Source organism: Podarcis cretensis (genome assembly GCF_951804945.1).
Source record: "Podarcis cretensis genome assembly, chromosome: 11".
NCBI classification, from domain to species: domain Eukaryota; kingdom Metazoa; phylum Chordata; class Lepidosauria; order Squamata; family Lacertidae; genus Podarcis; species Podarcis cretensis.
Genome location: NC_137180.1, coordinates 41,776,333 through 41,790,623, shown reverse-complemented (window position 1 = coordinate 41,790,623; position 14,291 = coordinate 41,776,333). Strand labels below are relative to the sequence as shown.

The 14,291-nt window shown below is 46.2% G+C and overlaps 1 protein-coding gene across 5 annotated transcripts in view; it reads right to left on the bottom strand.

The window, feature by feature from the left end:
* The window catches only part of PDE4D (phosphodiesterase 4D), a 645,912-nt gene that overhangs the window by 293,480 nt on the left and 338,141 nt on the right, over positions 1–14,291 (bottom strand). The window contains exon 1 of one of the 5 annotated variants that reach the window (XM_079995478.1): positions 5,909–7,311. The exons of the other annotated variants lie outside the window; for them this stretch is intronic. Within the exon in view, the coding sequence (XP_079851604.1) occupies positions 5,909–5,961 (53 nt within the window). The 5' untranslated portion in view covers positions 5,962–7,311. Of the gene's footprint in view, positions 1–5,908; positions 7,312–14,291 lie in introns of those variants that run through there. 5 annotated transcript variants of the gene reach the window in all.

Here is a 14,291-nt window from a genome sequence, read left to right as displayed (position 1 = left end):
ACCCTCTCTGACTCACTGATGTGGTCCAAAGGAAAGCAGAGCGATACATTTGGCACCAGCTTAGCTGCAGGAGTTGCCAGAAGGAGGCATACATGGCACCATCCATCTGTCTTAGGCACTCCACTCCGGATTTGTGTAGTGTTTAAAAAGGTAAAGGTAAAGGTACCCCTGCCCGTACGGGCCAGTCATGTCCGACTCTAGGGTTGTGTGCCCATCTCACTTAAGAGGCCGGGGGCCAGCGCTGTCCAGAGACACTTCCGGGTCACATGGCCAGCGTGACGAAGCTGCTCTGGCGAGCCTGTACCAGTGCAGCACACGGAAACGCCGTTTAGCTTCCCGCTATAAAGCAGTACCTATTTATCTACTTGCACTTAGGGGTGCTTTCAAACTGCTAGGTGGGCAGGAGCTGGGACCGAAAGACGGGAGCTCAGCCCGCCATGGGGATTCGAACTGCCGACCATGCGATCGACAAGCCCTAGGTGCTGAGGTTTTACCCACAGCGCCACCCGCGTCCCTCTTGTGTAGTGTTTAGTAGCCATCAGTAGCCCTCTCTTCCATGAAACTGTCTGAACTGTCTCCCCGGGAACAAGTTTCATAGTTTTACCATTTATTGTGTGAACAAGTTCTTTCTTTTATCCATCTTGAATCTTCCAACAATCCTTTGAGCATAAGCAAACCAACCTATTCTGAGTTTTAAAAACAAAACAAAACCCAGGTATAGTATTAAACTGGCCAACATAACTAAGTGGGCCATGATCTTAAGCTACACATCCCAACACTTTATCAAGTCCACGCTAGAGGATGGTCATGCTCAGAAGAATAGCTGGAGTGTGTCTGTCCCATCCCAGATTCCCTAAGACAGGAGGTGAATCAGCCAAAAGACACCTCCTGGCACGGCAAGGGCATGTGGTCAGGGCCCTGGTGACCAGAGTCCATGCCTAGCCAACTCAGAGGCTTCATACTGTCCAACAATGTGCATGATGCTGCACATTTTTAGTTTCTGTTACGCCTCAAGGAGAAACAAAGGAACATAGGAAGTTGTCTTGCTCCATATTGGACTAGTTTGTCCATCTAACCTAGTACAGCTTACTCAAGTATAGCTTCTTCCAGTAAACATTTTTCAATTGGACATGCCAGGGATCGAACCTAGGACCTTTCACACATGCAAAGCACATGCTCTGCTGCTGAGCCTAAGGACTTGTGTAGCTCACAAGGCTGCATCTCAGACAAGGCGGTTTCGACTTAAAGCTCTACAGAGCCCCAGATGTGTAAACCCGGTGAATTGTGAACTGCACATTCTTACTGCATTTCCCCCCTAAAAACTGTACAAGATACATAGAATGTTTTTATTCACTGTCCTGTGGGAAGAACAAACAATCACATCCAAAACCACAAAGTATTACAACCTACCTTCTATATTAAGAACCAGGAAAAGATCTACAATCCTTATCTGGCTATAAGGTAGATCCTGTAATTAAGCAGCATGCTTATTTTTATTTGATTTGGTATTAACATAAGGCTGCATGAGGAAATCATTAGTGTTAGTGTTGAAGGTGTTGGAAATAAAGAATACACACACACACACACACACACACACACACACACTGAACATCCTTCACAAATGCATTCTAAGCTCGACAGATTTTATCCCAGTAAAAACAGTGTTCTTCCTTACTACTAAAAATCTACCAAAAAACACAGCCTTTTCTTTATGGAAGGGGTAGGGAACCAGATGTTACTGGACTAAAGTACCATCAATCCCTGACCACTGGCCATGCTAGCTGGAGCTGACAGGTGCTGAAGTCTAACAACACATGGAGGACTGTATACCTGTATAACTGAAGGAGGTCCTGTATACCTGAAGGAGTGTCTCCACCCCCATCGTTCAGCCCAGACACTGAGATCCAGCACCGAGGGCCTTCTGGCAGTTCCCTCATTGCGAGAAGTGAGGTTACAGGGAACCAGACAGAGGGCATTCTCGGTAGTCGCATCCGCCCTGTGGAACGCCCTCCCTTCATATGTGAAGGAAATAAGCAGCTATCTTCTTTTTAAAAGACATCTGAAGGCAGCCCTGTTTAGGGAAGTTTTTAATATTTAATGCTGTATTGTTTTTAACACTTGATTGGAAGCAGCTCAGAGTGGCTGGGGAAACTCAGCCAGATAGGCAGGGTATAAATAATAAATTTTTTATTATTATTATTATTATTATTATTATTATTATTATTATTATTATTGCCAGATCACTCAGAAATGGCAACTGACCGGGTTATAAGACCAGGAGTCTCAAGATGGGCAGTGCCCCCAAGGCATCACACCTGCCCCATGTTAACCAGTTCGTTTCTTTCTACCAATTGCTACTAAAGTAATTCTGTCCTTCCACCCATAGAGTCCATTCCTCATTAGGTCTCATGTTCTAAGAACTATCTTGGAAACATAGGATACTTCTTTAGACCAAATCAGATCATTAATTCCTCTAGGTCAGCACTGCCCACGGTTGACCGGCAGCAGCTCTCCAGAATTTCAGGGGGAAACCCATCCTAGTCCTAGCTGGAAATGTTGGGAGATGGAACCTGGGATCTTTTGCAGGAAAAGCATATTCTCTGCTGCTGAGCTATGACACTTGGATACTGCTAAAAGAGAGTCTGAACATCCTGTATCAATGATACACATATGTAGAGAGCATATGTGGAGAGCAGACAGAAAAGAGATATTTGAAAGCCACCCTAGCCAATGTTAGAGAAAGGCAGAGCAGCCAGTGAGCCAGGCTGGGCCATGTCTAACCATATCAAGAACCAGCCCTGGAGCCTAATTTCCTGAACCAGGAACCACACCTGCCTTCTGCAGGTCAGGATTCAGTTTCAACTTACTGTCCATCATTCAGCCCAACACTGCATCCAGTCCATGACCATCTCACCCTATTTCTGCCAGGAGTGTGTGCAGGAGCAGGCCCTGTGACCGGTAGGGCTTCACAGAACTTGGGCTTTCCTAAGTTTGTTCTGAAGAGGTAAGGCGCAGCTGCACAGGTGAGGCCAGTTGGTAACTCACAGCACCTGGTGGCAAGAGCCAGGAAGGGATATAAAGTCAACATTTCCCTTTGGCTCTTTGCCACAGCAACACGCTTCCTGCCTTCGGCTTCTTGACTCCTTGCTTCCTGATCCTCAGACCCGTGACTTCTTGACTCCTGGTTTCCTGACCCTCGGACCCTTGGCTTCTGGACTCCTGTTCCTGCTCCCACCCCACCGTCTTGCCCCCAGTCCCAACGTCCTCTGCCAAGACTTTGACCGCCCATAAACCGGACCGTGACAATTTCTCTGTTACCTGCCCGTTGATGCCACTGTGCCCCAAATCTCCCAACAAGTTCCTATACATGTTAAACAGCACTGGGGACAGGATGGAGCCTTGTGGCATCTCACCATCTAATAGCCAAGCTGCCAAGGTACTGTCAACAAATATTGTGACATGAAACTGACCCGAAGATCCAAGCAAAACCACTTTAACAAAGTGTCCCACTCTCTACGCCCAAGCCACAAATATGAAAAGCACAAACAGGGTCACATTCCTTATCTCTCTTCCAATAAATGTAACCCATCAACGCCAATCCAATCGCAAACCCAGGCCTGAATCCAGGATCAGAGGCTGCATGCCTATGGAAACCAATCACTTGAAAAACAACATTGAGAAAGGGCTACTGTGCTCATGTCCTGCCTGGGGGCTTTTCCATAGGATGATAGACTTGACATGCCTTTGTCCCAGGGCTCTTCTTTTGCTCTTCTTCAGAGGTGTCATGCTTCCAAGCTAATGCCACATAGCCCTTTTCCATTCAGTGCCTGAAGGTGGCTTTGGGATCATTCAGCTAAAGCAGACGTGGAACCTGTGACCCTCCAGCTGTTGATGGACTTCAACTCCCTTCATCTCTGACCACTGACCATGCTGGCTAGGGCTTATGGGAGCTGTAGTTCAACTACCATCGTAAGAGCTCCCCATCCCTAAAGGCACCACTGTGGGTCTTATTTTTCAATCCACAAAGACTTTCCTTCCCCTGCAAAGGTTTGAGTGTAGTGCCTTTTCTTTCTCTCTTTACCCAATGCTTGCTTTAGACAGTCTTTGCACATGAATGGGGATGCTAATATGCTACCCCTACCTGTTCTGAACTAGAGCTTTTCCTTCTTTTTAATGGCACACACAGATGGAAAATGGAGAGGGGAATTGCACTCTCTCTGGAATCTGTTGCCTGAAGCTCCATTTTTAATGGTAAGGCAAACCATGGTTTACCAATTTCCCTTTAGGTAAGCTGCTTATTTGTAGTAGGACCAGGCCAAAGCACATCCATCATAAAGTTTCAGGGGCTTTGCCCAGCTTTTGACTGGATCAATGTCAGGTGTGAGTGGTCTTTTCCATGACGTGTAAATAAATACCGGTATGTGGTAAGACAGCAACGATTGCAACACTGACCCAGGATGATCCCGAATTGAGCTGAGAGTGGCAAGGCCTTGCATCAAATTTCCCACCTGCTTCAGTTTCACACACAAAGAACTTTTATTATCACAGATGGAAAGTTAGAAGGCTGGCAGAAGAAAAATGAAGCTCAAATGCAGGGGGACGGGAATAACTTTTTAAATATTGATATTTTAATGACTCATTTACTGATCACATATGCTCTCTTTTATCTGTGACAGATTTTAAAAAATGGTATATGTAAGGAAAACTGACATAAGGATGCGGGTGGAAATGTTCACTGAAGAAGAAAAGGAAATTTTGGATTTCTACAGTTACGTATGATGTTTCAGGGATGCTGATGCTGCCACCCAATGCCTTTAAATGTATTGCTTCGGTGCTGAGGAGAGCAGTATTCAAGACAAGAAGCATCAATTAATAAAGCTTTTAACCAAGCGCCACATTAATTGGGTCGCTTGGAAAAACCCCTCTTCCTGTTACTCCATTATAATTTTCATAATGGATGTGTTACAGCAATCCAAGAGGCTCCCTCTCTGCACCACTTTTAAATAAATAACATGGAATCTTGCCATGCCTGACAATGCATAGGTACTAGGACCTTTTTGAAAGAAAGCCTTCTCCCACCACTAAAAAATAAATAAAATCCTAGTCATTCTTTTATCAATCTTCCCATACCTATGCATTATCAGGCATTGTTAAACAGTATGCTCTAGAATAAGCAGATTTATCCACTTTCTAGAGCATACTGTTTAACAACCGTGTAAGCAAACCCATCTTCTTATATAACAAAATAGAAAGGGTTATATTAAGTCACACTGCCTGGATTGTATAAGGGAGCAAAAAATAATAAAAATATGCAACTAATCCCTGATGTTTCTTTGACGTTGCACACAAAAGAAGGGAGGGGAAAATAGTCCCTTGGCATGCATTTCTTAGAGAAAGCATCATTCGTATTCTGGTGCATACCCTAGCAAAAAGGGGGTGGGGCAGAGGGAGGAGAGGAGGAGGAAAAGCAGAAAGGACAAGGGAGGAAAAACAGCCCTTTTCACCAAATACCCCTTCACTGAAGCAGGAAAAGACTTGTCTGGAAAAACACTGAACCTAAGAATTAACTTGAAAGAGTTAAAACAAAAACAGAAGTTCTATTTTCTGTTAAAGTCATCAAATTCAACAAGGCGACAGAAAGGGGAGGGAATGTGTTTTCATGGTGCTGGATTAAAGGAAAAACAAGAATGACATCATAAAATGTACACATTTTCCCTGCTGGGTTTCTCTTGCGTTGTAAAACTTGCATTACATCCCCAGTGTGGGATTTATTTATTTTTAATGCACCTCTCGATTACAGTCCCTCACTTGTATTGCCATCCCTTGGTGCTAAGGAATCGATTGTCACAGTGTACAGCAAACAAGTATTGGGATAACTCCACACTGAAGTGTGCAGCAGTTTACTCACCATATCCACGAATGCCTCCTGAATGGAAAATTGTTTACATGCATCATGTTCATGGTTCTATCGGCCTCAGTCTTTTCCTTGTCCAAAAGCTTTATCTGTTACGGAATTCATAGATACATTCCGCAACAACTGCAGCATCGGTTAGTGTCATGGGCTATTGCAAAAAAGTATTGTATTCCACATAAGTGAGAATCTCCAGGATTCAAGGGCAGAATTTCCAGAAGGTTTTCTAGCTATGCGTCCATCCATTAATGCAATTCACTAGTATTTCGTTTTTTAAAAATCACAAAAGGAATCATATATGTTTAACAACTTATCCTAAATGAAGGCAACGGTTCCCCTTGATAAATCCCAGGTATAAATTAAAGCATCTTCTTGCGCAGCAGCATTTTAGACAGTAGGAAAAGGTTAGTCAAAAGAGAGTTTCTTGCCATCTGTGCTAGATCAGTTTTTAAGAGGAAATGCAAAACTTCACATGGTTTTGCCATGCTGTCCTTTAGAAACAAGTATTGCTTTTTCTTCCTTCTCAAACACATATTCATCAGTGGTTGCTTTAATTGTGTTTCCTCTCTTTGCAAGAAAGACCAGACAAAGAATGGAGGCTGATCCAATACAGAACAAACTTTTCATCTGGAAATGTAGGCTCTCCACTCTCTGCCTGATAGGAGGGAGCCTTAAGGAAGTGTGTTATGCTATTTTCCTGCTCCATAAGATAAGACTACAATGAAATACCATTATGCACTGAAGTTGTTGTCATGATCTGACTCCAAGTTGCCATTTAACCGCATAATAAAGCTGTCTTCTACCTGGAAGAAAAAATGACTAATGCTGCAATACCACACACACTTAGGAGGTAATAAGTCCCATTAAAACCACTGAGGCTTACTTCTGAGTAAACACACCGACGGTCGTGATGGAAGTGATCGATTCCTTTGCTGCAGAGCCTTGTTTTCTAACTAAATATTCTACTTTGTGTGCACCTTCACGACTTGGCAGAATTAGGCGGAGAGTTTCAAGTCCTAAGTAATCAAAGAATCCCTTCCCTGGAGTTTCTCCTCTTCTTTTTTTCCAGTTTCCCCCCCGCCAGCAATCGGCTTCTCAACACCGGTTATTCTTACTCCTGAATGTCTGGCCACATCCTTGGATAGGTAGAGCGTGAAGTTCAGGCAAAGCCAGGCTTAGACCTTCCGGACCAAACGGTGCAGGCAGCAGGATGTTGCTGGTCTCCTCCTCCTGCGTCCCCTTCGACCCCCTTTGTCTCCTTTTCTTACGGAAGGGCTCAGGACACTTGCAGGCGAGTCTGTGCCACGAGAATTGTGCAGCAGAATTAGCTCCAGGCTGCAGCGAGCGCGGCTGCCCGACAGAGGATGTGCTCGCGTCAAGGGGCCCCTCTAGGTGGGTTCTCCATCCTGCCACCGCGGTTCCTCTGGCGCTTTTCACCGACGGCTCCGAGAGGGGCGCCGCTCCGTTATAGCAAAAGGTGGGTGGCAGAAAATAGAGCTGTGCCTTTTTAAAAAATTAAAAATAATACACAAAACCAGGCTTGCCTACCTTCCGTGAGCCCTGCTCCTTAAAAGCAAGCAACACGCCAAATATTCCACCAGACTATTTTGCAAGATTTGCTGTTTTTTCTTTCTTTTGGAATGACATGACGTTCAACCTCCCTCTTTTGTTTCTCTCCCCCCCCCCTCCTCGCTAAGGGGCGGGAGCGGGGCGGGGACGCTCACCAGGTCCACCCGGGCTTTGCATCGCTCAAGCAGCCGTCGTGACGGATCAGGCTCCCCACTCAGCTATTTGGGGAGGAAATCCTGTACGACGAGCGTCACACACAAGGACAACAATCCCATAAACGGCTCGCCCGGTCATAAAAGGCTCCTTGCCGAGGAGTGTCCGCGATAAGAGGCGCCGCGAGCGCGCTCTTTTGGCGCTGCCTATTTCCTCTACGCCGGCGCGCCGGGCTGCTGCGCGCAGCAGCTGCGCGCCTCTCCAAGGAGCCCGCGGCCCTGTGGTCATCGGAGAGCGAGAACCAGGCAGCAAACAGTTGGGGACTAAAGGGAACTTGGGGGTGAAGGTGCCTTTGTTAGGAACAAAGCAGCTGCTGCTGCCGATTGGTAGGAGGTAGACCGGGCGCTCTCCTCCTTCCCGCCCCCACCGGCTGCTGAGACCGGGGCGCCGGGAAGGTAGAAGGGGGTGTGGCGACGAGGCGATTGCCAGGCGAGTCACGCTGCTCCAAGTTTCCTTCTCTCTTTCTCTCCCCCGCTCCCCACCCAGCTGCATTTCCAATACATGACGGGTCAAGCGGGGTGCAGTTTGGATGAGCATGCAGGAATACTGTAGTGAAATAATAAATGCCTCCATTAAAGAAACGTTTGCGATTCAGTTTCCTTTCTCGTTTGAGCTGCAGGTTGGTTGGTTGCTTGGTTAAATACACACACACACACACCTCTGCAAAGTACATTGAAAGAAAACACGGAATGGAAAAAACAAAATGAAAATGAAAATGAAATGGAAAAGCACCATTTCAGCCGAACACAGCCTTTGGCCAATTCCATTCAGAGCCTGCATTCTCTCCCCAGGCTGTTGGTAAAGGCTATGACTCATCTTGCTGTAGAATGTCTTGTACGCCGTGGATGCGACACTATTTTTTTTCTTCCTTTTTTTCCCCTCCCCTTTTTTTTAAACTGAAACGCTGGGATTGCCTAAAAGCGTCTGGGTTCTTGGCGCAGTACAAGAGAGGGAGATTCTGCCCCAAATAACAATATGCGTAATAAAGAAACGCAACACGCAGCCACCGGCCGGAGAGTGTAAAAAATATCAATATATACAAACACGCAAGGATGAGTTCACACGTGCCTGGCACTTGGTGGTAAGTGCTGCTCCACTTGGAATGGATTGCCTTGGAAGGCAGCAGACTCCCCTTCATTGGAGGTTTTTAAACAGGTTTCTTTAGCTGTGATTCCTGCATTGAGGGGTTGGACTAGATGACCCCTGGGATCCCTTCCAACTCTATGATCACTGCAGCATGAAGCAATGAATGGAGAAGAACAGCCATGACAGATCATACACCAGAAGCAACATTCTCATTTCATCACCCTATGCAACCAAGCTCCTGTGTGTAACCTCCTTCCAGTAACACAGATCTCTGTACAAGTCTGATCAGGATGCACAGACAGTGCCAGACAGAGGCAAAGGGGAAAGCACCACGCACATAAGCTGCACTCCTGCCACCCTGGTGGAGGCACTGCCCCACCAACCTCACCCACCTGCCTTCTTACAGCTACTCCAGGAAGTGGCACTGCCTATCGGCTTCCTCCTCCTCAGCCTCTGTGTTGTACAACTAAGCAGGGAAGAAGACAGGGACAAAACCAGCTGGCTCTCAAGCTGGAATAGCTCAGTTGGTAGAGCATGAGACTCTTAATCTCAGGGCCATGGGTTTGAGCCCCACAAATGGGGCAAAAAGTTCCTGCATTGCAGAGGGTTGGACTAGATGATTCTCATGGTCCCTTCCAATTCTACAATTCTGTGATTCTATTATTCTGCCTGCCATTGGCTCTGGCTCCACCTGCTGCTGTGCTCCCTGACATGAAAGTTACTGAGAGATTGGCTTGGCATGTGTGTGTTTGCTCCCTTTTTTGCATTGTCTCTTAGCACATCATTTCTCTCTCCCCCCCCCATGTGTGCATGAATTGGCATGCATGAAAGAGAGGGGGGCGGGAAAATAAATAGATGGTGGTACTGTAAGGTCAGGGTTTGGAGACCAAAGTCTAGGTCCTCGCTCAGCGGATGAGAAGGAGAGTTTTGCAATAAGTGAAATAACACTTATGGAGCCCTATAACCCACTTAAGACCATTAGGTTCAGAGTCTAAAATTATCTAACAGCACCACTGGAATTGGACCATGGCTGACGTGCTCCGGGATTCACTGCAAAAGATCCCCCAAACTTGCTTTCATGCAAAAACCTCGAGTTGACCATTCTTGCCCACTAAGAAGTGCCCCATATGGTGTTGAATTGTCAAGGCCAAATCAATATCAAGAGATAGGTCCCATGCCAGTGCATAAAGAAAGGAAGCAAAACATTCCAACATAGGAGCCTACCAGGTTATTCCAGGTTAAACTACTTGCCCATACAGGTTAAACTATTTGTCCCAGAATTGTCTATTAAGTATTATCTACTCTGACCGTCAGTGTCTCTCTGGGATCTCAATACTTACGGTAATAACATTATACAACTCTGTAAGTGAAATAAATGTTTAACATTCATCTGAATTTTAATCTTCTTTATTAGAAAGGGCAGTTGTGAGTATTAAATAAAACAATTCTAAATGAAAAATGTGGTGATGTCTTTGCTAATGCTGAAGGCTTGGTGTTTCATTAGTTGGATTAGCCATATTTTCCATAATTGGAAGTTCTGACATGTCTGCTTTCAGCTTTCCTCAGAGATCAGATTGCTCTGAAGTCAGAAGTCAGGGTTGGATTTGTCCTCCTCTGCCACTGCAGCCCTCATGGCATAGGAACCACTTCCCCAACCCCTTCAAAAGTGTGATCTTACGTGGTGGTGGGCTGTGTGTGAATAATGCAACAAGGGAGGCAGAAGCTGTTAGCATACAACAGTCCCATCCCAGCAGTCCTGCTTAAGCAAATACAGTCTTCCCTGCTTCAGACAGTTGCCCTCCATCTCACAGTGAAGGTTGGAGCTAGCATACTTGTTCCCATTGCACCCTGCACATCCTACACCTTCAGACAGCCACAGCTTCCCCCAAAGAGTGCTGGGAATGGTAGTTCATTAAGAGCACTGAGAGTTGTTAGGTGATCCTTATTCTCCTCAGAGTGTGACAATTCCCAGAGTTCCCAAGAAAGGAGGCCTTGATTGCTTCAGCACCCAGGCGTCTCCTAAGGAAACTTTGGGGAAAGTCATGCTTTAAATGTATAGTTCAGACAGGGCCTAAAGCAGATGCTGGGACGCAGGTGGTGCTGTGGGTTAAACTACAGAGCCTAGGGCTTGCTGATCAGAAGGTTGGCGGTTCAAATCCCTGCAACAGAGTGTGCTCCCGTTGCTGTCCCAGCTCCTGCCAACCTAGCAGTTCCAAAGCACATCAAAGTGCAAGTAGATAAATAGGTACTCCTCCGGTGGGAAGGTAAACAGCATTTCTGTGCGCTGCTCTGGTTCGCCAGAAGTGGCTTAGTCATGCTGACCACATGACCCAGAAGCTGCCTGTGGACAAACGCCGGCTCCCTCGGCCAGTAAAGCGAGATGAGCGCCGCAACCCCAGAGTTGTCCGCGACTGGACCTTTTTTTAAAGCAGATGCAGTAGCCTCCAGGTAGCCAAGCACAGAAAGATTTACAAATGTGTGTGTGTGTATGTCAAATTCCAGAGGGGCCATCCTGTTAGGCTGCAATAGATTATAATGGATTGCTTTGAAGTCACTTCAGCACCAGATGAAAACAAAAACCGGCCCCCAACTGCCCCATCTTGCTTTGTCCTGTATTTTGCCAGACCAGTCAAAGGTGGCAACCCTAACCCCACTAAATAGAGATTTTCCCCACTGTGGGTCTAATAGCAGCTCTGGGAGTTCCAAAAAAATCTCCCAAATAGCAGCTTCAAAAGATCCAAACACCTCCAGCAAATGCCTGTTTTAGTTCATCTCCAAAATTAAGCATCTGCCTCATCAGAATAAAAGCAGCTTCTGCCTCACCTCTTGAATAAAAGAAGCTGCATCCATCATACCATCCTGTGAACACACCAGAGTGCATGTGGGCTGGAACAGATCCATTTTTTCCACGTGCACTTTTGATTGCTTGTTTTGGTTCTTGTTCTTGTTTTATTATGTATTTTGTGTTTTGATCTTGTATTTTTATGCTGTCAAGCACCCTGAGATCTTCGGGTGAAGGGTGGCATACAAATTTAATAAGCAACAATAGCAGCAACTCTGTCTCAATGCCTCCTGCCCACAGTGGTGGAGGCTGCTTTATATTTTGTCAACATCCTTCTGAAGCCAGTGCTTCCAAGGCGGTATGAGAAGCTGTAAACTCAGTAGCAATGTTGAATGTTGCCCTCGACTTCCAGATCGTTCTTCGGATTCATGCAAACCAGTTGTGGATGTAACAGCACACTGTAGACCTGTGTTTGGCTTGTTGTTTGCTATAAACTCTTTAATCTGCCAGGGTGCTTCCAGATGGAGGATGTTTGTGGCTTCATCACTACCAGTCCCAGAGGGGCTGTGATGATCTTAGCACTGATTTCCAGTTGCTCAAGAGCACAGCAGGGAATTAGCAAGGCCAGCAGATGTGACAAACTGCAGAGAAGTGCCTACCCTGGGACTATGGCACACAGTGCTGCAAGACTGTGTACCTCTTTTTTCATCCCCCAAGAATGCTTCCTGCCCTTGTGGTTTAGAAGTAAGTCATTCAGTCAGCTGTGTGGAGGCTGTTGTTCGGATATAGTCTCAGCAAGGATATTCCCTATTGTATCGCACTACCTTCAGGCATAAGGGACGTATGTGGTGCTGTGGGTTAAACCACAGAGCCTAGGACTTGCAGATCAGAAGGTCACGGTTCGAATCCCCATGACGGGGTGAGCTCCCGTTGCTCGGTCCCTGCTCCTGCCATCCTAGCAGTTCGAAAGCACGTCAAAGTGCAAGTAGATAAATAGGTACCGCTCCGGCGGGAAGGTAAACTGCATTTCCGTGCGCTGCTCTGCTTTGCCAGAAGCGGCTTAGTCATGCTGGCCACATGACCCGGTAGCTGTATACCGGCTCCCTTGGCCAATAAAGCGAGATGTGTGCCGCAACCCCAGAGTCGGTCACGACTGGACCTAATGGTCAGGGGTCCCTTTACCTTTACCTACCTTCAGGCATAAGTGGTTTTCATCTTAGCCCTTTTCTCCTGAATTACCACCCTTGCTAGCCCATTCTTATAGACCATCTAGGGGATCTTGTCATTGGCCCAGTGCATTTCCGTTCTTTTTTTTTTTTAATGCTGCCCACCGGTGCTTTTTCAGATCTTTCTTAATAATAAAATGCAATTGCAGCAGCAGTCAGCTGTCAGGGACTGGCTGGACGAAGAGGAGTGGAGGGAGACACCAGCCAAGGAACCCCCAAGGGAAACCCCAGAGGAGGAAGGCTCAGAGCCAGGGGATCAGTGGTGGGACACTGAGGAGAGGTCAGAGGGAGAAGATTGGGAGGAGAGGCTGGATGCTGAAGGGGCAACAGGGTTTAGTGAGCTGGGAGAGCCAGTGGCAAGGAGCAGTTCAGACTCCAAGGCTGAAGCAAAGGAGGTGGGTTAAGAGGCTGCTGTAGAATCCAAGGACTCTCCCTCTCCCGTTGTGACAAGCTCCCCCCCTTCTTGGTCTCAATGAATGCAAAGGAGAATGAGGAGGGCAGAACAGAGACCAGAGGTGTGCAGACACAGTCTGAGACTGCTTGGGAGACATCCAGGAGAGTAGGAGCCTTAGAGAGGTGTGGAAGGACCTTCAGTCCTGGCAACTGCTCCATAGGAGCAAGACCTACTGGGAAGTATTGCTGAGTTGCATGCTGTTTTCTTGAATAAAGAGTTAACTTCACAGACAGCTGACTTTGCCTCATCGTTCTGACCTGCATCTGACTCCAGCCCTAACGCCAGCCTACTATGGATAGACAAGCATTCACTATTGAGGCTCCCATACCTTGAAGTAATGGTGCATTATTCCTCCCTATTTGCAGGTTCAGCCTATTTTATTTATTCCCAATAAATAAAATTTATTGGGAATAAATAAAATAGGTTTGAATATCCTATTAATTTGCCCCAGTTTCTCTATCCTCATTGGGGAGATGGAGAATTTCATGGTTGATCTCTCATTCTTAACCTTTTGATTTCATACCAATTCCCTCCGCGATAAAACAATTAAAAGGAAATAAAGGAAAGCAGCAATTAACCTACACAAATGGTGACAACTAAAACTGACATAAGGGCAATTAAGGGAGGGCATTCAAAATGCACTCAGTGAAAAATAATAAATAAATGCTTACACCGCAGACAGGAGACTCTCTGTTTGCCTGGTATGAGTGTACCAATGAACCACAGAAAATACAAGTTGGATCAGCACATTCACCTTTCAAAGACATCCTTCCAGCATTCAGTCCCATAGCAAAAATTCAGTCCCATAGCACATTCACCCACCTGTTCATGAATACTGGGAATTATAGTTTGTTAAGGAGGATGCTGGGAGCTATAACTTTGTGAAGTGCAAACTACAGTTCCCAGGATTCTTTTTTTTTGGGGGGGGGGTGAGGAAGATGTGCATTCATTGTATGGTGTGTACACAGCCCAAGCACCCTCTTTTCTGGTGAAGTATAGCTGGCCACCCTAAGTCATCTTCATTCTGTTCTGCATCCAAACGCAACTGTA